The sequence below is a fragment of the Channa argus genome, chromosome 9, assembly GCF_033026475.1.
Source record: "Channa argus isolate prfri chromosome 9, Channa argus male v1.0, whole genome shotgun sequence".
Lineage (NCBI taxonomy): Eukaryota > Metazoa > Chordata > Actinopteri > Anabantiformes > Channidae > Channa > Channa argus.
The window spans coordinates 17458940-17479978 of NC_090205.1; the positions used below are offsets into that span (position 1 = coordinate 17458940).

At 38.7% G+C, this 21039-nt stretch overlaps 1 protein-coding gene across 1 annotated transcript in view; it reads left to right on the forward strand.

Annotated features, from left to right (window-relative positions):
• The window catches only part of abca12 (ATP-binding cassette, sub-family A (ABC1), member 12), a 57336-nt gene that overhangs the window by 8547 nt on the left and 27750 nt on the right, over positions 1-21039 (forward strand). Inside the window, exons 14-38 of the mRNA XM_067515214.1 lie at positions 707-837; positions 1308-1469; positions 1644-1852; positions 2127-2260; positions 2631-2742; positions 3212-5827; positions 6272-6384; positions 6603-6670; positions 6816-6964; positions 7174-7304; positions 7611-7735; positions 9304-9471; positions 9683-9900; positions 10825-13404; positions 13615-13721; positions 14851-14957; positions 15566-15765; positions 16164-16243; positions 16483-16613; positions 17288-17458; positions 18367-18531; positions 19191-19383; positions 20004-20143; positions 20556-20675; positions 20826-20916. Of these exons, the coding sequence (XP_067371315.1) occupies positions 707-837; positions 1308-1469; positions 1644-1852; positions 2127-2260; positions 2631-2742; positions 3212-5827; positions 6272-6384; positions 6603-6670; positions 6816-6964; positions 7174-7304; positions 7611-7735; positions 9304-9471; positions 9683-9900; positions 10825-13404; positions 13615-13721; positions 14851-14957; positions 15566-15765; positions 16164-16243; positions 16483-16613; positions 17288-17458; positions 18367-18531; positions 19191-19383; positions 20004-20143; positions 20556-20675; positions 20826-20916 (8421 nt within the window). The remainder of the gene's footprint in view (positions 1-706; positions 838-1307; positions 1470-1643; positions 1853-2126; positions 2261-2630; positions 2743-3211; positions 5828-6271; positions 6385-6602; positions 6671-6815; positions 6965-7173; positions 7305-7610; positions 7736-9303; positions 9472-9682; positions 9901-10824; positions 13405-13614; positions 13722-14850; positions 14958-15565; positions 15766-16163; positions 16244-16482; positions 16614-17287; positions 17459-18366; positions 18532-19190; positions 19384-20003; positions 20144-20555; positions 20676-20825; positions 20917-21039) is intronic.

Below are 21039 nucleotides of genomic sequence, written 5' to 3' on the forward strand. Positions count from 1 at the left end.
TATAATGCTGTCAGGATGCTGAATTACAAAATGCACCATATTTTACTTCATCAAACATCAAAAACATCAAACATACAAAAATCAAAAGAGCTTATCATTTCTCATCTGATGTCTACAAGCAAAGACATGATCTGTCAAGATAAAATTTGTTTCAATATTTAGATTAATTACATACAAACAAAATACATAAATTACATACTACAAACAGCAAACACATTCTGCTATTACAAATAAATAAACAAAATGAATATGTATGCGTTAATGTGCTCAAAGAATATATTTTATTCAGTAGATGAAGCATGACTTACTTGGGTCACCTACTGCTTCAGTCAGTATTATTATCTCGAGCACACGCTGTGTGCTGTGCAACCTAGAGGTGATGGAATCAGTTCACACCCTTTCCCGGGAGACTGATGTTGAATGTGAAAGGAAAGTAGGGCTAGAGGAGTTGCCGAGAAATGGACTCAGACACATACTCACAAACAAAGAGACACACACGCACACACACACACACACACACACACACACACACAGAGAGAGACAGAGACACACATTCAACTAAACACCTGCCATGTCCTTGACAACAGAAATGTACAGTAAGTTTGTTTTTAGTCTAAATCATATTTTTGTTTTATCACTGCATGTAACTGTAGTTGACTCGTCGGGCTTTGTCACTACTATATTTCCACTCCACATTTCTTTGCAGAAATCATGGTCAGTGCCCTGAAAGATGCAGATCAACTCCAACAAAAGTATCTAACATTGCTGACAAACCAGACTGAGGCAAGCATTTGGATCGATCGAGTCCTGGGCAGCGGGGTGGAATTGGCTTTGAAGGTGAATGACCATCCCAGTCCTCTTTATTAGTCCCTTATTTTCATAACCATGAAATTTTATTGTAATGTTTTCATGCAATTCAGTTTCAGGACATTGGTTTACAGGCTTTCTAGCTGTAAACCAATCTGGCAGGTGTCACAGTCCTCAGCAATGGTAGTAATGTGTAGACTGTAAATAAGACAAGTTAACAGAATCTTTAATATTAACTTTAATTTATTTCTACTTTTTGGTTGTAAAAAGAAATTATTTAACTCGTAACTGTCTTCACAGTGGACAATGAGGAATTAAACATTGTTTAAAGACAATACATAATTAAAGTCTTTTAAGAAAAATCACAATATGACATGAATAACTGATCCCCTGAAATCCTGTCCAGTCAAAATTTATATTAGTGCTAATCTACTGACAGCCATTTGAAATACCATGACTTTGAAATAACATCCCTATTTTGCCTGTGGATGTTATATTAGGTTCTGGTGTCTGGATCTTTACCATGTGAGGATATCCTGGGTCCATTTGAGTGGCTTTTGGACACTGAAAGCATAACAATTGAGGTGTGGCGATCAGTGATCTGCCAAAACAATTCTCTACTGCAAGTTCTACCAACGCAATGGCAGTCATTGATTCAGACGGTACAAGCTGTTTCATTCAAGTAACATATACATCTTAATGAAAAATGTTGCCTACAATTCACTTACTATGTGAAAAAACTTTTATTTAGTTTTGTTTACATTTCAGTCCATAATATTCAACTCAACTCAAATGTCAGGGTGTCCGTTATCTTATTTCACATCGTGTTTTCACAGACACAGGATTTGTACAGCACCCTCACAGGCAAAGCAGACTACAACGCAACACTTCCCATGATTCTCGCAGAGTGGCAAAAATTGTTCAATAGCAGTCTGCAGTTTCAAGTGCTTTTGGACAAAGTGACCACAGAACTTGATGGAGAATATTGGATGAACTGGATGCCAGACACCAGCACTCTTAATGTTACTGGGACTCTTGAACAAAGGTCTTGAGAATGTTGGTTATACTGTATAAATTACTTGTGCAGTTTTACTCACAGGGCCACTGTGCTCTGTGCAACTTTTTGTGGTGCAATGATAAATTAGATTTTCTAGATCCTCTAGAATACTGATATTGTTTTGTTCAGCAAATGAAAGATTTAATATTCACGCTAAACATTTTTCTAGTAAAGCCTCGTCATTTCTCAAGGCTGTGAAATTGACCATTTTATGTAGTTTAACGTGACCTCATTTTAATGTTTTGTTTTGCTTTGGTTGTAGTGTTTCCTTGTTTGTGGAAACGTTTGGAGGAAACATTGAGAAAAGTGAACTGTGGCCAGAAGTGGAGAACTATTTTCACATAGTTTACTGGATTTTGAACTACAGACCTGGTGTCACAACTCAACCAGCAAACTGTGAGTCTTTCCTCTACTCTACTCTAATTATGATTTAATAAGAGGCAATATATAAAAAGCTTGAATGCAACCTGTCTATTTTGTAGTTCATTTAATGAACTCTAAAATAAAAAATAAAAAACTCTTAAAAAAAAGTGAGTTTCCAGCAAACCATGACCAAAACCATAAATTGGTAAATTTCAGTTCTATGGGTGGTTTTATTCCTCATGTGGTGATGAGTAATGGGCCACTACAGTAAAGCTCAATAAAATACATGGTTTAAATAGCTGTAAATAATGTCCTATTATTCCTTACGTGGTGAAGCATTTACTCAACATGACTTTTTTTTTCATTTCATGAATGTATGTGTCATGTTTACCTTCACGTTTAGGTTCCGTGAACAACATCACCTTAGCCATTCGTTGTGATACTGGTTTGAATTGGCCGCAGTTTGTTCAAGCTATGACTCAGGCTCTGATGACACCAAACGAAGCTCTGGTGAAGTAAGTGATAAAGATTTTTAGTTTTAATGAGCGTCCCCCGTCCCCGCCGTCCTGTATGTGGGGATGATGTATGCACTGTGTATGGAGTTGAATTTTGTTCCCTCTATCAGCTTTTAACAGTTTATAGGATGTTGTTGTAAAGAGTTTGCTAGCACTAATTTGTCCCGTAGTAAACAAACAAACAAACAAAAAACCTATTAGAAGCTTCTAAACTAACAATTCCTTCGTTGTCTTGCTGTGATGCAAGATACTAGGAAAGTTGTAGCACATAAATAACCTCTGTAAAACCTGTTTCCAGCCTACATGCTAAGTATAGTTTGACTAGCTTACACTAAATAGACAGACATGAGTGTGCAATTCCTGTTCCTTAATAACATTAAATGAACTAAATGCTATTCGTTTTTTTGTTCAACATTTGTTTTTGTTTTTGTTTGTTTGTCTTTTTTCTCTTCCGTTCTTTTCTCTGTAGTTGTCTCGAGGGAACTGTGAATTTGCTGCAGCATATGTACGGTGACATCTGTAAGAATCTGACGGCATTATATTTGAAACAAGGAATCAAAGGTGGAGATGCACTCGCTGCCTACCTGATTAACCAGACAGCTAACTTGGACGGCCTTTTCCACAACGTCTCCGTCCTTCCCAACAGCAACATCTCTAACCCTAACTTTGTGCTTCCGCTACTCAGTAGCCTGCTACAGCACACAGGTCTGACACAGCTGCTTCCTCTGTTCCTAGGTGATGCCCCCATTAATGTTTCCACAGTGCTCGACATTGCCTTAAAGCTTGGCAAGATACACCAGCCAATTTTAACCTTCAACACAACAGACCCAACAATGCTTGAACTTGAGCAGCTGATAATGCAGGTGCTCTCCATGGAAGGTAACCTTACAATGCCTCTGTCCCACATCATGGCGTATAGTCTGCTAAACTATACAGAGTATTTCACCTCTAATGATGTGGCCCTTCTCAAAGAAGCCATCCAGTCTTTCACCAACCAGACCTTAGCAGGAACTACAGAGGCTATCCTCAGTGCTATAGAGCTACTGAAGAACGTTATGGATTCCACAACTCAAGACCCAGCTGACATCATTCTTCAGTATATACGCCAGCTTCAGGAATTGGTGATGTCTCTATTGAGACTGCAAAAAATCGAGCATGCCATGTTACCAAGTGGGCAACTGAACACAACACAAGTTAACCTGGTTGTCAAGGACATCATCAACTTCCTTAAGCCCGAGAGCCTTCAGAACCTTACTTTGGCTGGACCAGAGGCTGTCCAGAACTTTGTTTTCCAGGAATTTGTAGCACTCCTTCCACCTAGTTTTCAACAGGATGCTCCTGGCTTTCTTCAGAATTTCAAAGCCCTGGAATATCAAATGGCTCAATGTGCACGAGGCAATAATTGTTCAACTGGCATCTCAGAAATCTTCACATTCCTCAATCAAATAGTAGACATGATGGTATCAGACAACAGTAATATCACCATCACAATAGCTGCAAACAACTCTGTTCTGGATGGATTCGAATTTGAAGAAATTGCATCCACTGTCTTCTCACTCTTCCTGTGTCCACACAATGCTTCCAATGTGCAAAAATTCAATCAGGCTCTGCATTTTATCAAATTGATCATGGCCACACCAAATATTTCCATGTCTGACATCCAAAGGGCTCTGGAACAGTCAAACCTGACACTCGAGGAGCTGAATAACATTGCTGCACTAGTTGGAGCTGTCAATGTAGGGGACCTGTTAGATGAAATAATGGAGATTATCAGTGCTCTCCAGTGTTTAGAACCACAGCAGGACCCAAGGGTGACAGCTCAGTGTGTTGTAAAATTGGTAGATGGGATCAGCAGCATCATGATGCAAATACCAGATCTACGTAATGAGACGGCCATCATCTCCATCATTCCGGTAATCATCAGTAGAATTAAAGATGACATCGCTCATCCAAACAGCTCCAATCCAAACATGGTTTTCATAACCACCTTGTACAGCACCCTAGACAATATCAGGATGAACCTCCAGCAAAACCAGCTGTATACTCCAGAGATCATGAATGAAATCAAAATGGTGGAAGGTCTGATACAACTGTTTGGAAACAAGGAAGGATTTAATGAAAAGTTGAACACCACCTTGATGATGGACTCTGTGTATGCCCAGAAAATGTATCTGGACATTGTGGACTGGTACTTGAAAAGGCTAGAAAATATTACCAGCAACAGCTCAGTCACAGAGCTACTTCATCCATTTTTCTACCTCACACAAATGCAAGTGACATTACAGTTGGCACAAACAGATTTCTCTTCTTTTGTCAGGAGCCAGGTGGAGTTTTTGATAAACAACCTCCAGTACCCAATAGATGGTGCAGGGCTGAGACAAATTGGTGACACAGTTACTGAGATTCTCCAGCATCTATTTGACCTAGTCAATTTAAACTTAAAGGTTGACAATACCATCTCAGGATCTGAGTTCAACACAACCATTCTAAATGCCACTGAGCTCCAAATTAAGCAATACCTCGATCTCATACAGCAGTGGATGATACAACCGAATGTCTCGTTGGCCCTAACTAATTTGCTCCAATGGGGAAACTCCTCTACGAACACCTCCACCCATGTTAAAGAGATCCAACAATTGCTGCAGTCTTTGAATACATTTTTCAGTGAGGATCAGCTGGCCTACCTCTCTGTCATTGACAATATCACCCAGTCCCTAAGCAAGGCCCTAATGTTGGCACAGCAGCCACGTGGCCTACAGAGTGATGACTTCATAGCCGCCATCTTGGATGCAGTACAAAGTGTAATGCAGATCCTGCCTGAGGCAACAGATCCCCTGCCAGTCTCCACTCAGCAGGACATCCTGGACATTTTCGAAAATTCATTAGAACTCCTTGTGCAACCAGGCATGAGTTTTGCCTCTTCACATAACATTTCCCTCTTTATCCTCAAGACAGCTGAGAGTGTCATCGAACATACAGACATACCAGACATGTGCAAGGAATACCTCAAATATGTATTCGAAGTTGCAAGCACATTTTTTGAGAACATCTTCACAAATGGTGAACCGGACAGGTGGAATCAGATGTGAGTAATGCAGCTATTTTGTCTATATTGGTTTCGTTGGACCAATGGACACAAATGCTATTACTGTATGTTATATTTTGCTTTAAATAAAAAAACTAACTTTGAACAAATTTTTATTAACGATGAAATGCAACAAAGAAACAATATTTTAGTAATAATATTAATTATCATCTTACTTATAAAGTATTTGTAGTATAAAAAATTTATTTAAGAAGTCAGTCTCATAACTACATTAAAAAAAGCAGGTCCTTGAATTCCAGCCATCCTTAGAAACAACCCCTGGACCAGATGAATCCTTTAAACCAAACAAAAAGAGTGACTCCATGCAATTAAGTCATCTGCCAAACTGTTGATAACATTTTAAAAGACATAATGTGCTGAGACATGTTCAAATGTGCTGAGACATGTTCAAATGTGAAATGCTGATGTGTCTTGTTTCTGAAGGATTTTGAATGAGATGAAGACAGTCCAGAGTTTCCTGCCACCAAACAGCACGGCCCAGCCATACGTTTCTCTGCTCATTAACATCACTCACTTTATCTTGGAGTCTGGCCAAGGCAAGTTAACCTGTCAGTGTCACTGTAGGTGTACAGCATGTTGAATCCCGATGGAGTGTAGGCCGCATTTTGCGCTCCATTATTCAAGTGTTGATGCCAGACAGCGTAAGAGCTGTGGGTCAAAGTAAAACTATTTTTAAAGTTTCACATGGAGGACTTTGTATGTTTAACACTGTGGTTGAAACTTACTTTGTAAATAATGTTTCTTTTAATTTCAGGCAACACGAGTCTCTGGTCAATTTTTGAGAATGCATCAGTAGAAAATATGTCCTTAATCACTGACACGGTATGAGAAATTACTACTACTACTAATACTACTACTATTGTACAAGAAGCTGATCATTTTTGTTTATTTTATCCACTTTTAATTATGTAATTTAAATGAACCAGTGAGCAAAGTTTTTTTTTATTTCCCCCCTTTTTTCTGTTAGATTGACAAATCCCTGAACATACTTTGGCAACTTGCTATGGGAGGTTCGAGCTCACTAACAACTGCACTATCTCTGGAGAGCTTTGTTCATCTTGCTCCTGTCCTGGAGCAGGTGATGACAGGAAAGGCAGACCAAGACACATGGGACAGGTACATGTAATTGGCACTGGCAGTGAAAGCAGGACAAACATGTAATTAGTTGGCTCTGGTTAGATTGTTAATTTGAAATAACATGATTTTTCTATGTGTAATTGTGAGTACTTGTGTGTATTTATTTATTTATTTATTTCATAAAAGAGACTGCTGTTCAGTTACTTATGCAATTGTCCTAAATCCAAACACCCTGTGTTTCATCACAGCCTTGAAAAGATGCTAGAAACCCTACTGTCAACCCTTGAAGGAACAGAGCTATGGGACAATGTCTCATCTGTTATTCCACAGTTTCAAACCATCATAGGAAACCTGGTGAACGTTGTTGAAGCAGAGAATGGTGAGAACGCTACCAAAGAGCATGGCTGTGGTCTTACATTTGTGCAACCAGGATTAGGATAAACTCTTCAAACGATCACTTTTACATAATAATCCTATACCGTTTATGACATACAAGGCAAATTAAAAAACATGTATAACACTAGTCTTGGTAAGCACACCTTTTTATACCATGACATGCCTGAAACAATGTAGATTATATTTGGTTTATTTTACTAATTAAATGTAGTTGTTTTTTCCCTCCTGTAGGTATTCAAGTAAAGTAATTCATATGTTAGTCAGACCTTCTGTCTTTTTTCGTTCTCAGAGATGTTACTAAGTCTTCAGATGCCCTTGTTTACCCTGATGGGAGAAATTGCACAGTCCATAAACACCAGTCATTTTAACCTGTCGGAAGTCTCAGAAAGAATGCAGCTGGCCATCGAACGCACGGTACATATCTTGTCACTTTTTCCTCACGTTACAGGACATGTGTATGTGAGCGACTGAGAAGGATATGAAAGCTACTGTATCATTGCATGAATCGTCTTGCACGATTGCAATTAATCATACCCTTATTATCTTCCTGTCACAGCTCATTTATCAGTGCTTATCAAACATTTAACTGATGTAAGAGCAGGTTGAGGGCATTCCAGTCTTTGTTTCACCCATGTACATAAGTATGTGTAGGTTCATATTTACTTCAAAAGACTTTTGAAAGACAGCATCTTCATACCAGGATGGAAATCAGATGCACGTGTCAAACATTTGAGTGACATTATCAGAAAAAAGCTGTCAATAAGATGTTGGCTAGGATTAGTTACATAACATTTTTAATGCGCTACTCATAGATAAGAGAATGTGCATCAGTCAGTGCAATGCAAAAAAGAAAAAAACAAGACGGTATGTTAACAAGTGTTTTTGTAATGTTTTGATCTCTCCTACACAAAATTGAGCCATAACATTATGAGTAATTTGTGTTAAATTTCTATAAAATAAGATCATCACATCTGACAGTGTCAATGAAAACTATTACCTTTATAAATATGATTTACTGTAGTATTGTATTGAATCACATTTACTTGTATTCTTGTACATTGCTTGCACATTGTAATGGATAACTTTGATATGTGTAGTTTTTAAATGGGTAGCTGAACATTTAAAAAAATATTTCTTTCTTGCTGATAACTGATAGGCATCTATGAAAACATAGATAGCACTCTTATATCTGTACAGTAAATGTGAAGCTACAGATTCCACAGAAAACCCTTAGCTTGGTGTAACACAAATACTGGAAACATTGAAATGTACATTGTGTGTGCAAATGCAGAATTTGTGGGGTTTTACCTACAATTTTAGTTTGTAGGAAATGATAGTACCTGTGTGAGATGTCTGTACTTTTCTTTGTCATGCTGTCACTCAGAGGAACAAAGGGATTATTGTCATTTCGGTTATGCCACTGCCCTCTTTTCCTAGAAACTTTTTTATATTTCCCTTTTGGTCTTGCCTCCTGAAAAGAACATATTTATGGTGGCCGGTCTCTGTGTAATACAATGACATCTCACAAAACACATTTCACAATAAAAGAGAAAACATGGCAACATTTTACAAAACACAATTACATTTCAGATTATGGAAGATAGGAACAACACAGCTTGCCCCTTATTGGACAGTACCAAACCCTCAACATGGATCATTGGTTTGACATTATGTCTGTAATATTAGAATATATTTGAAACCTTCTCAGCTGATAACATATAAAAATTCAGTCCCATAATTGCAGGCCTAGAAGGGAATCCATCAAACCAATGAGTGTTTCTGAGGGATCTTGATGAACTGTCCAGTCAGGAGGAAACAATGTTTGCCCTATTTTCAATGCTGTTGTGTTTTGTAAAATGTCAGTGTTTTGTCAGTGTGTAATACTATTGTCTTTTCTGATATATCTTGCACTGATGTGCCACCGTACCATACAAAGCATGTTAAAAACAATAAGACATGTTTGTTGTTATTTTTCACTTTAGACTAATGGCACATTGGAGTGCAGTGAAGTTCTTGAGGAATGGGAGCCAGTAAGACAGGCAGCAGGGTTAACCAATGCCACTATGTCTATGTGGTGCAACATAAGCCTGCAGCCTGTTTTGAGGGCTTATGCTGCAGCTCAGACTGTTTATTCCCACCTGAACATCAATGTGAGTACATGCACGCTATATTAAACAAGAAATTGCAAAGAAACTAATTGGTTAGGAGCTTTTAAGATTGTAAATTTGTTTCATAGGACTATATATTAAAATTGTAACACTCAAGCCCGATTCATATGTTCACCACTTGATGGCAGTGTTGACACACAGAGAAAGCAGACAATTGCTAACAGTCCATCTATGCTGTATATTATCTCTGTAGCACATGGACATGGGACCAGTGACTGTGAAGGCCGCAGCTGTAAGGATTGTCAACACTTTACAGTCTCTCTACCAAGTCAGTGTTAACCAAACACTTGTGACAGAGATGCTAATCGGGGCTTTTGCAAACCAACTCTCTATGCTGGCAAACCAGTCTCTGAGTCCTGAGGCACAACTTTACTGGAAGAAACAGCTCCAGGACATGCAGTTGCAAAACAGGTGACTTTTTTTACAGCTACAGTCACATTATGTTACTGCTAGCAGAACATTTATAAACTTTATCTTTTGTTCGTGTTTTTTTACCCACCAACCAAGGCTTCAGTAGATCAGACAGATCAGGCTACACTGCAGTCATTAGAATATGAGGAAAGTGTGATGCAGTCATATCAAAATATAGTGCAGTCACAAAAAAAAAGCTGCATTCATCTGATCATTTTTTGGTAGTATTTCATTTAACTGTTGAACTGTTGTGTATTCTTTTATTATTTTCACTTGCATTTGAATGTAGAATCACAGACTCCTGTATATGAACTTATCACTCAATTTAATGTTAAGTTATCCATTATGCATCAGGCCAATTTAATTTAAGCATAATTACAGAGAGAATTGGAGTGATCATATTTGTATTCAACTTGACTAATTTATTGTGAGTCTGCCTGAAAATAGGCAGGCCCTTGCAGATAGTGGCTTAACCATGATTCAGCTAACCGAGACAACTTATTAAAATTGATTTTCCTTTATATGCCAGCTGCAATAATGAGTCAGGCATGCTGATAAAAATCACATCCTGCATATCACATGAAATCAGTCAGGTCTGACTACATGAATGGTCATTGTGGAAAACTCCAGTCTATTATCAAGGATGAGATGGGGAAACCTATGTGAACAAGTATAAAGGATTATGATAAAAGAAATATTACTCCTGGCCAAATCTGAGAAGCTCCATGGAATCATTCTATTGTAGAAATGAATAAAAATGGTTTGCATTTGCCTGACTGTGGTTAATAATTAGATTAGTTTTTAGTCTACTGCCCAGAGAATGGCTTTACAGTAGGCCTTACAAGCATCTCAGCTTTGTAATTCATATTAATATTTTCAAAATGAGACTCAATGAGACTGAATCTGTTATTCTCTCCTCTACAGCTTGTCTTCCATCAAAGAGCTCTCAGATGAATTGGTTAAAGAGGCACCATTCCTCCAGCCGTATATTAAAGCTATGGGGAATGCACTGCATTACACCCTAAACAACTACCATCTTGTTCAAGCCAACAGCTCACTCCAGGACCTCTTTGACAAGGTTGCAGTGATGTTAACCTCTGCAAACACCACCTTGGACAACATCTTTTCCATGATGTGGAAAAACCTGTCTGTTCTGAATGAGACATCTGTTACGGAAATGATTAGGCAAGCCGTGAAACTCCTGAGGGACCAGCACAAACTTGGGGATGAACCTATGGCTTACCAAGCCTTGGAACAACTTCTGACATACAATGAATCGAGTGCCGTTGTGCAAAAGGTGGCTGAGATTATTACATGGCTGATCTCCAATCACGTAAACATCACCTCAGACCAGATCTTCTCTATGATGGGGGGAAATTTTTCTGGACTCAATGAGACATCGTTTGCTGGTATGATGAGGGAAGCTGTCAAATTGCTGCAGGACCGGCAGATATTTGGTGATGAACCAATGACTTACCACATCTTGGAGCAGTTTCTGGCAAACAACAACACATGTTTGGTTTTGCAAAAGTTGGTCGAGATCAATGCCTGGATGGTCTCAACTCAAGGGAACATCACCTTAGACACCATCTATTCAATGTTGAGGGGAAACGTTTCTGGACTTAATAACACATCTATTACTGAAATGGTTAGGGATACAGTGAAACTCCTGAGTGACCTGCATAAATTTAAGGATGAACCTATGGTTTACCAAGCTTTGGAACAACTTCTGACATACAATGAATCGAGCGCCGTTGTGCAAAAGGTGGCTGAGATTACTACATGGCTGATCTCCAGTCACTTAAACATCACCTCAGACCAGATCTTCTCTATGATGGGGGGAAATTCTTCTGGACTCAATGAGACATCGTTTGCTGGTATGATGAGGGAAGCTGTCAAATTGCTGCAGGACCGGCATATATTTGGTGATGAACCAATGACTTACCACATCTTGGAGCAGTTTCTGGCAAACAACAACACATGCTTGGTTTTGAAAAAGTTGGCCGAGATCAATGCCTGGATGGTCTCAACTCAAGGGAACATCACCTTAGACACCATGTATTCAATGTTGAGGGGAAACCTTTCTGGACTTAATAACACATCTGATACTGAAATGGTTAGGGATACAGTGAAACTCCTGAGTGACTTGCATATATTTAAGGATGAACCTATGGTTTCCCAAGCCGTGGAGCAACTCCTGACATGCAATGACACAAAGTGTTTTGTGCAAAAGGTGGCTGACATTACTACATGGTTGATTTCCAATCAAATGAACATCACCTCAGACAACATCTATTCCATGTTGTGGGGAAATGTGTCTAGGGTTAATGAGACATCTTTTACTGACATGATGAGGGAAGCTGTCAAACTGCTGATTACCTTTCACATATTTGGGGATGAACCTATGGTTTACCAAGCCTTAGAGAAATTCCTGGCATCCAACGAAACAAGTTTGATTTTGCAGAAAGGGCTAGTGACGTCTGCATGGTTGACCACCATTGACACAAACATCACCCCAGATAACATAGTTTCCATAATGTGGGAAGATTTGTCTGGTTTGAATGAGACATCTTTTACTAAGAAAATGGGGGAGGCTGTCAAAATGATGAGTTATCTGCAGATATTTGGGAATAAACCTGAGGTTTACAGAGTCTTGGAGCAAGTCATGGCATCCAATGACACAGGCTTGACTGTGCAGACGGTGGCTGAAATTACTGCATGGTTTGTCTCCAATGATGCAAACATCACTTCAGACAACATTATTTCTATGATGTGGGAAAAACTGTCCAAACTCAATGAGACAGTGTTTACTGAAATGATGAGGGAAACTGTGAAACTGCTGAGTGACCTGCAGATTTTGGGGGATGAACCTATTATTTATCAAGGCTTGGAGGAATTTCTGGCATCCAGTAACACAAGCTCGATTGTGCAAAAGGTGGTCGACATTACTGCATGGTTGGACTCCACTGAAGCGGTGGGGCTAGATCTCCTGGCCCAGGTTCTGCCCAAGATATATGACATTGTCAATCCTCTCGTTTATGTTTCAACTCCGATGGGTATGGACATGCTAGTTGACATGGGGCTGTTTGAAGAACTGGTTGGAAACATAATTGCCTTAGTGAGGGAGCTGATAAGCACTGGCAGTCCTCTGCCACCTATAGTCCAACAACTGGGCAATATTCAACAAGAAATGACAGGTTTTAACTACACAGTGGTCCCTCATAGAAGCAGTTTACCATTGATGCTGATGAGTAACCCCATGAACGACTTTATGGACCTGTTCTACATCAACTACCCTGCCATGTTCAAAGCTATGTCTGTTCCTCCTTCGACCGAAGAAATTATGGAGACTGTCCACATGTTCATTGGCAATCCTGATCTGAGTGTTGTGGTGAAGGGAGTTTCGAATGACATGCCATGGGGCTTAAATGCCTCTCAGGAAGATGCCATTAATGCTGCCCTTGGAGTGCTTTCCTCCCTCACTCAACCAGATGCATTTCAGATGTAAGTGTCATTTACTTGGGTCAAATATTGCTTTATGAATCAGGAAACAAATCTATGAAAAGATCACGAAAACATGTTTGGCCTTTTCTTTATTGTAAATTCAGCATCTAAAAATTATTTCTTAATTTGCCTTATTGCCTAAATCGTCATTATGTTAACCTTGCCTTCCCGTTCCGGTTTCATAAACGGACCATGTTTATTCTTTCACAGACCACCACTGGATCTTCTGTCCAATGCTGCCAATATGCTTCCTGATGGCTTTCCATTCTCCTCAGTGCTCAGAAATATCACAAAAGCACTGGCCAATGAGTCTCAAGGTAACTACTGTTCGGATGCACCATTTCTGTGGCTCAGTCTGGACATTTACAGGCACCTTGCACAAAGGAGTATTTTATAATAAGAAGAGACCAATTATTAGTAACATAGAGAATCACAGAATGAATGGTTCTTTATCCTTTTAGTTTCTTCCAAGTAACTTTATCTACTGACTCCACAGTCTGGAATCTAATTGTTGCTTTAATGTAGAGCTCAATAGAGCTGCAGCTTGTGTTTTATACCAGCTGTGCCAGTATGCACATATTCTATAACCCGTCACACAGCTTGGGGATGTGCCACCCTTTTTTCTGACCTTCGTAGCTATTGCAAGAAGGAGGAAAGGCCATAAAGCATTTTGTTAATACTGTTGTTAATGTATACAAGATTGTAGTGCAGCATAATTTATTCTGGAGATATGAGGAATAAGACTTCACACCAGCTTAGCTTGAGCTCCCAAAGAGCCCTGGGCCATATGGCCCTTCTCCAGCAGAAAGCCACTCAGCACCTTTTTAAATCTCATTAGCAAAGTAGAATTCAATCACTTATCCTGTCCGCCCTCGCTAAACGTCTCCCCTTGCACTCACACAAGTGGACATCTATGACCTCCTTTTAATTGGCGTCTGTGCTTGTGTGATAATGTTTTTAGTGCATAGAATTACTTTGTAAGCATCCGTACCTTGACGTCTACACAACCTGCTCACACACAGAGAACTGTTGTAATTGCAAAGGCCTCTAGCTGTTGAGCACCCTGAGATTAAACATTACCATTGTCTAATTTTGGTTTAATTAAATATTCTGTCATCACATCTTGCTGCCAGAAGTTGCGCCTTTTCTCATGGCTTGTCAGATGTGTTTTAATGCACGACGGCATCTCGTACTGCTGGCCCTTCTGGCCCCATTGCTCCTGTACAGGGCTTCACTTTAAGCACATCATTTGCTGCCTGCTGCTTGATGACGCTGCCCTGTAATGGTGCGAGTTGTAATGAAGCCCAGTGGGATGTCATGTTATTCTGTCACCTTACAGACCTTACTGCCCTTGTTTCACTTTCCAATCCCATCTTCCTGTCTACTGTAACTCTAACAACCCCAACTCTTATTTTCTTTCTTCTTTCCTTTTACCTCCCTTTACAGAGATCCTGATCCTCCTGCAGAATACCATCCAAACAGCCACTGAGCTCCCCCAGATCAACCTGACAGACCCAGAATTCACAAATCAACTTAACCAACTGAGATCCCAGGTGTCTGCATTACCCTGCCACTTTCACTTATCCATCATGCTTTGAAATTAGAAAAAGTATTACTTCACAATGTCTGAAAGCACTGTTAGAAGTGTGTTGATTGGCAGATATTTAATTGTAAGTACTTATATTGTATGTAATTGTTGTAAAGCTGCAACATATATTAAATAATAGAAAGAACAACAAGACCAATTGGATTTTGGTTGCATTTGGAACAAAATTTTGACAGTGATGCTGATGTGTTTTTTGATTATTTGCCATAAGCCATGAGTTTGTGCCACTGCAGAGTATTCTGTGATTAGTTTTAAATGGAAATCCTGAAAGACAAAATGATCAAGAGTAAAACATTTGAGAAAAATCCAGCTTAATCAAATGCTTTAGAGATTCTCTGATGATTCTGTGGACAACCTAAAGCACAGTGAGACAAAAAATTTACAGGCTTTAATCATAACCCCAAAATCCCAAAACTAACTATCAAGTGTAATAATCCTCACACCACAGTGGGTGGTCAGAGTCTAAATAACTGTGCAATTTTGTTGCATGTATTATATACTTCTGAGACACATCCAGAAATTCCTAATTGTGCTTATGTGGATGATTTGTTGTAGATATGTGTCTTGGAGAATATGGAGTCTGTGCGTCTGCTGATGTGGTCCCTCTCTATGGAACCTGGTCAGCTGTGTTACACTTTTCTGCCCAGCCTGCAGGTCCTGGTTGAGGGTTTTTTGATGAACGTGACGTCTCTGAACGACGCCATCTTCCAGGCCATCTTCGGAGACCCTAGCACTTACACTTTCCAAGCGACCTGGTATGGAATTGTTTCAATCCTTAATTTTTTTTTCTTTCAAGGACTTTCACTATCATGTTGATCTTTAGTTCTCATTTCTTAGGAATAAATTGCTAAAGACTGGTCTGGGTCCTTGCACATTTTAAATCTTACCCCACAGGATTTTAATTGTTTTGGAGTCTGTAAAATCAAACCGGCATCACTTTGCTGTCATTTTGGGAGAGTGGGCAAAGTTTCCTTGTGTGGATTTAACTAGATATTTACCTTAGCTAGTCCAGCCTGCAGGATGCCTGGCAGCATTTTTGTTTTATTAAAATGAAGGCAAATGTTCTTCTAAAGAAATTGTATAATAGATGTATATTTTGTCTAATTGTGATGTGTGTGTGTGTCTTTGCCTGCATGTGCGTATGTGGCTACAGGACCTCTGTGTTGACTCAACAGTTGAACTTTAACATCAGCAGCATCTCAAATTCTCTCAACATTAGCATCAACTCTTCAGGTGAGTCATTTTCCTACATCAAAGCGGTTGCTGTATTTGAAACTATAATAAATACTACTTTATATTTCAATGTGAAATCTATGGGGTGCAACACAGCACAACAGTAAGGATTTTGCAATCCTTACTGTTGTTTGTTTTGTGTATGATCACATTTAATTGCTTCCATGAAGGTTGTATAAAGGTACTTTATACAGGTTGTGTATAAAGTAAAATAAATCAGAACATTGCTATTTTTTCAGGAGTGGTGACGATTGGTGAGTTGCTGAAGAATAAAACAGCATTTGTTCTGGATGTTCAGCAAAGAATGGGTTTTGATTCAGCTTTTCTCAACTTGCTGATGGAAAGCACTCTACCAAAGAACAATTCCGAGGTGAGTCAGGGGCCTCCTAAGTATCTATACACAAACTTTACACTACATATCCTGCATATTAAAAGAGTAGGGGGCCTTGTGCTTCAGTGGGGGAGAAAGCCGTGGCATCAAATCCCACCCTATCATGTGTGGCCCTGAATAGCCACCAAGGGCAACCTTGTTAAAAATGTGAGGGTTGTGGCAGGAAGGGCATTCGGCGTAAAATACTCATGCCAAATCAAAATGCGTAACGTTGTGGCGACTTCTGAAGGGACAAGCTGAATGCCACTGATCTTTGACCCTGCATATTAAAAGTGTGTAAGCAAACATTTAATCAGTGTTTTGACGAGTGGTAGAGCATTGGGTTTGGTTGCAGAAGACTGTGGGTAGTTGACCTATGTAACATTCAATGTTTTACTATTCAAAATGTTCATGTTTGATTTTCCACTATTCTTCTGCTCTGAGAGTTAAAACTGACCAGTCTCTAAACCTATTAGTTTTTTTTTTCCTAAATGGGGGAGAAATGAAACCCACCAGGTTCCAAACTGTCACCTTAAAAGCTCGTTTACTGCACTGAGATTAACTTCTTGTCTCAGTTGTATATAGCAGTATAAGAACATGGTTTATGTCTGTGATGTGTCCCTGTTGCCAGTATTAACTTTTTCCATTACTCTCTTAAATGCTTTTGTAAACAGATCCTCACCTGGTTTATCAACCTGCAGCACTGCAACCCTGCAGCACTTGTAAACAGGAAAGAGTCAGATGTGGTCATCTTTGAGACCTTCTGCTCTATGTCTATTGAACAGTGGTACACCTTCTCATTACTGATGGTTCAACATGTCAACATGAAAGAAGTCATCTACAATGTAAGGCTAAATTTAAACGGGCTCTTTTTTCAAAAGGAAAAATAACAGTTTGACTTTCTTTACTAGCTTTTTCTTCATTTTGTTAAAAATACTGGAGAACATGTGAATTTGATGATTGCACATTCTGCTGTAATGGCTATTTTTCTTTTTATTCTATTTTTCAGTCAAAAGCACTTTATGTTTGTTTGAGGAACATGTGAGTGAGGGAAAAAGGCTTTTCTAGCAGAAGATGTTTCACTAAACAAAGCTCTCTCTCTCACACACACACATTTAAATAACTGATGTTTTTTTCCATTTGATCTAAGAAAACAAACAATCAAATCTCAAACACAGCTTTCTTATTTGAAAATGAGACTCGCCAAGTTACAGCACTAGTTATCCAGATGGAGAAATTTTTTGAAAAAGGTATGAAAGTTATCCTGGGTAATACATTTCTATAATTTGTGGTTTATGTGATTCAGTTGAGACAAACAAATGCCTTTCTCATATTAAGGACTCCAAAGAAAATGAATTGCCTTTAGCTCTGTGCATCTTCTTGGCAGTGTTTTAAATATATGGTCCGCACTTTTACTGTTTAGTTAATGTTAACACTGTAATGAGGAGAGCTACTGACTTAGCAGGCAGTTTTATGCAAATAAAAACAATTAAAATGTTTAAACAAATAAAATTGGCCACTTAATTTGAAAATAAGTAAAAATAATTAAAACATTTTTGAAAGAGTACTTTGCTGCTGTAGTCCATAATACATATCCCACCTCATAAAAAGATCAAAATGATAAAGCATCACATCACAAAAGAATTACTATTTAGGAAACATGAAACATGTCAAAGCATTGTTGAATCTAAAGCATACAGAAAGAAAAAAACATGTCTAAAAACATGTTTAAACATTGCTCCCTTTCTTTCAGATGGTGTTGTCTGAAGAATTGCAGACCATGGTGGAATTTTTGCTTCAGATGGCAAAGAGTATAACAGAAATGATGAACAGGATTCTTCCTGCTATTGATCAACTGCAAAACTACTTGCTCAAAATCCAAGACCTCAGCGTGGTGACTGACAGTGAATTTCTACAAGTGTGTTCTCTTTACTACATTAACCGTTGCTTACCATCAGAGCATTCAGCTAGTGGCACTGTTTGCAATTTGCAGCAAGTTTTTTACAACAATTGGTCATGAAATGTGATCTGATCCCACTCACAAATATTAACAAACACAATATTACTGAAAAAACTGAAAACTGAAAAAAACAGTCATGATCTTCCATGTCTTTATGAAATGCACCCATTAAACAGGCAAAGTAATGGTGAAAAAAGTGATGGCAACACTAGGCTTCATCAGGCCACAGTTAGACATGTTGTGGAGACAATTTGGTACTGTGGCTACTCTCCACAGAAGGGCACAATGCAGAATGCATCTCTAGACTAAAAACTAAAGACTTGAAGGATTCATATGAGTGAATTAACATCTGTCTTCATGAGTCAACCACATGCAGGCATAGTTTTTATGGTAGGACACCATTAGCGGGTGGGTTCAATAAAGACTAAAATCGTGACTGTTTGTGTTTTATTAGCTTATTAGTTTTGTGTTTGTTGATATTACTTTTTCTTTCTGTAGCTGTATGTTCGTGTGATCTCAACTTACTACTACCCATTTCTCATTGATGTGACAAATGAATTAGTCTGACAAAAAACTAGATTATATTCTCTCATTATACTTTCTTCTTTTTCCCCCAGTTGACAAGAAGACGGAGATCTGTTTCTAGCCAAAATTCATTTGACACCCTCTCTCGAGCGATGTGCAGTAACGGTATTAAGGGTCTGTTTGGAATTTCCAAACTTCCCATGTCATCGGAATCAGATCCCTCCACTTCTGACACTCAACAGATGGATAAGCTCATTGCTAGATTCAACATTCCACAAAATGCCAGTATGTAGAGAAGAGGAGAGATTTGGGGCTTTTGGATTTTCTGTTTTAATTTTATTTATTTTTTTTAAATGCACGTGAGAGAGAAGCTTCTTCTTCTTGTCTTCTTAGCCTAATATGCAAAGTCGGCAGTAACAGCATCGAGTATCCTAATCCTCTGTTTGCCCTAAATTGAATTCTGATGTGTCACACCTTTGCCAACAAAAAGTCTTTTTGACTTTTGAATCTCAGAACAGAAATTCTGTTTGCTAGTTAGCTAGTTACTCCAAGCAAATCTGAAGTTACCAATGATGGTTAAATACTTTTAGCACCTTTCACCAACTTAATTAAGCTTCTATTTTCTATTATCTTACCATTACCAAGCAAAAAGGCCAAAAATGAACACGCTAATTGATCCTAAAGTCAGGCATTGTTAAAACTGTATCTTGTTTCCCTTATCAGTAATCAAATAGTGCCTTAAAAATAAATGAACTAAGTTCTGCAGACACTGTAGGAAAGTTGGAAAACATTATGTGATTTATGTGCTGTTGGTTTTCATATTTTGAGGTTTATCGACTGTAGGAAAATGTCAAAGAACATCTTAACTTAAAAAAATGATTCTCTTCTCCTTTTCCTTTGTGTAGCTCCCTTCTGTAAAAATATGTATCTGGACATGGTCAGTACCACAGGAGGAGCCATTGCCTGGGCTTTCCTTAAACCATTGCTGATGGGAAAAATCCTGTTCAGCCCTGACACACCCGTGACCAGGGCCATAATGGAGAAGGTAAACAGTACATAGTGTAAATTCAATTAAGAGGTACTTAATCTTACAGTTACAGGTAATACATTTTTAAATAGTTGTTTTCCATAATCCAAAAATGGTATTTTATTATCGGAATCCTCCAAAATCCCTCAGCTGATTTTTTTTTTTTAGCTTTTTACAAAATTCTTTTGTCACTGCTGTTACAAGCTTTTTTATCAGTAACAAATTTGAATTTCCGTGCACCCCCTACTCCCATTTATTAAGCAAAAAATACAAAGTTGCAGGCAGTATACACCCATCAGTATGCACAACTATCTTCTAGCTTAGTTCTATTTTGTGCAGGTTTGACTTTTAGTACACAAAAACAGATGATGAAATCTTGCTGATACACAACTATTTCACATGCTCCCATCCTTGTTCTGTCCTTTCTCAGGCCAATGACACCTTGCAGGAGTTTGCAAACCTGCGGAAGAACTCAGAAGACTGGATTCAAACCTCCAACTACATCATAAAATCTGCTGAAATACTTAGCTACACTTTGCCAATGCTGCAGGTAACTGTCTTCTGTGTATCTGATTATTATAGCTGGCTTGCTATAGTCTGAAAGTCTGAAGATAAACTTTGGAGTGGTCTTCAATGACTTCCAACAGCTGAATCTTGATGTTGTGCATCGTATCCTTCACTCTCTTTCCCCTCTCGTCAGAATTCCCTCGGCAATACCTTTGTGAAGAATTTCATTGAGACAGAGACAGACATCAATGTCGACGCAATGAAGGAGACGCTCAGCAGCTTCTGTGAGTGAGCATTTGAAGGTCTTACTTTTATAAACTGGAGATACCAGACTTACGTTTATATTCCTCCCTCACTTATTTGCCTTTGAAATATCCACGCTATCAGAACAGGGGTTGTGCAAACAT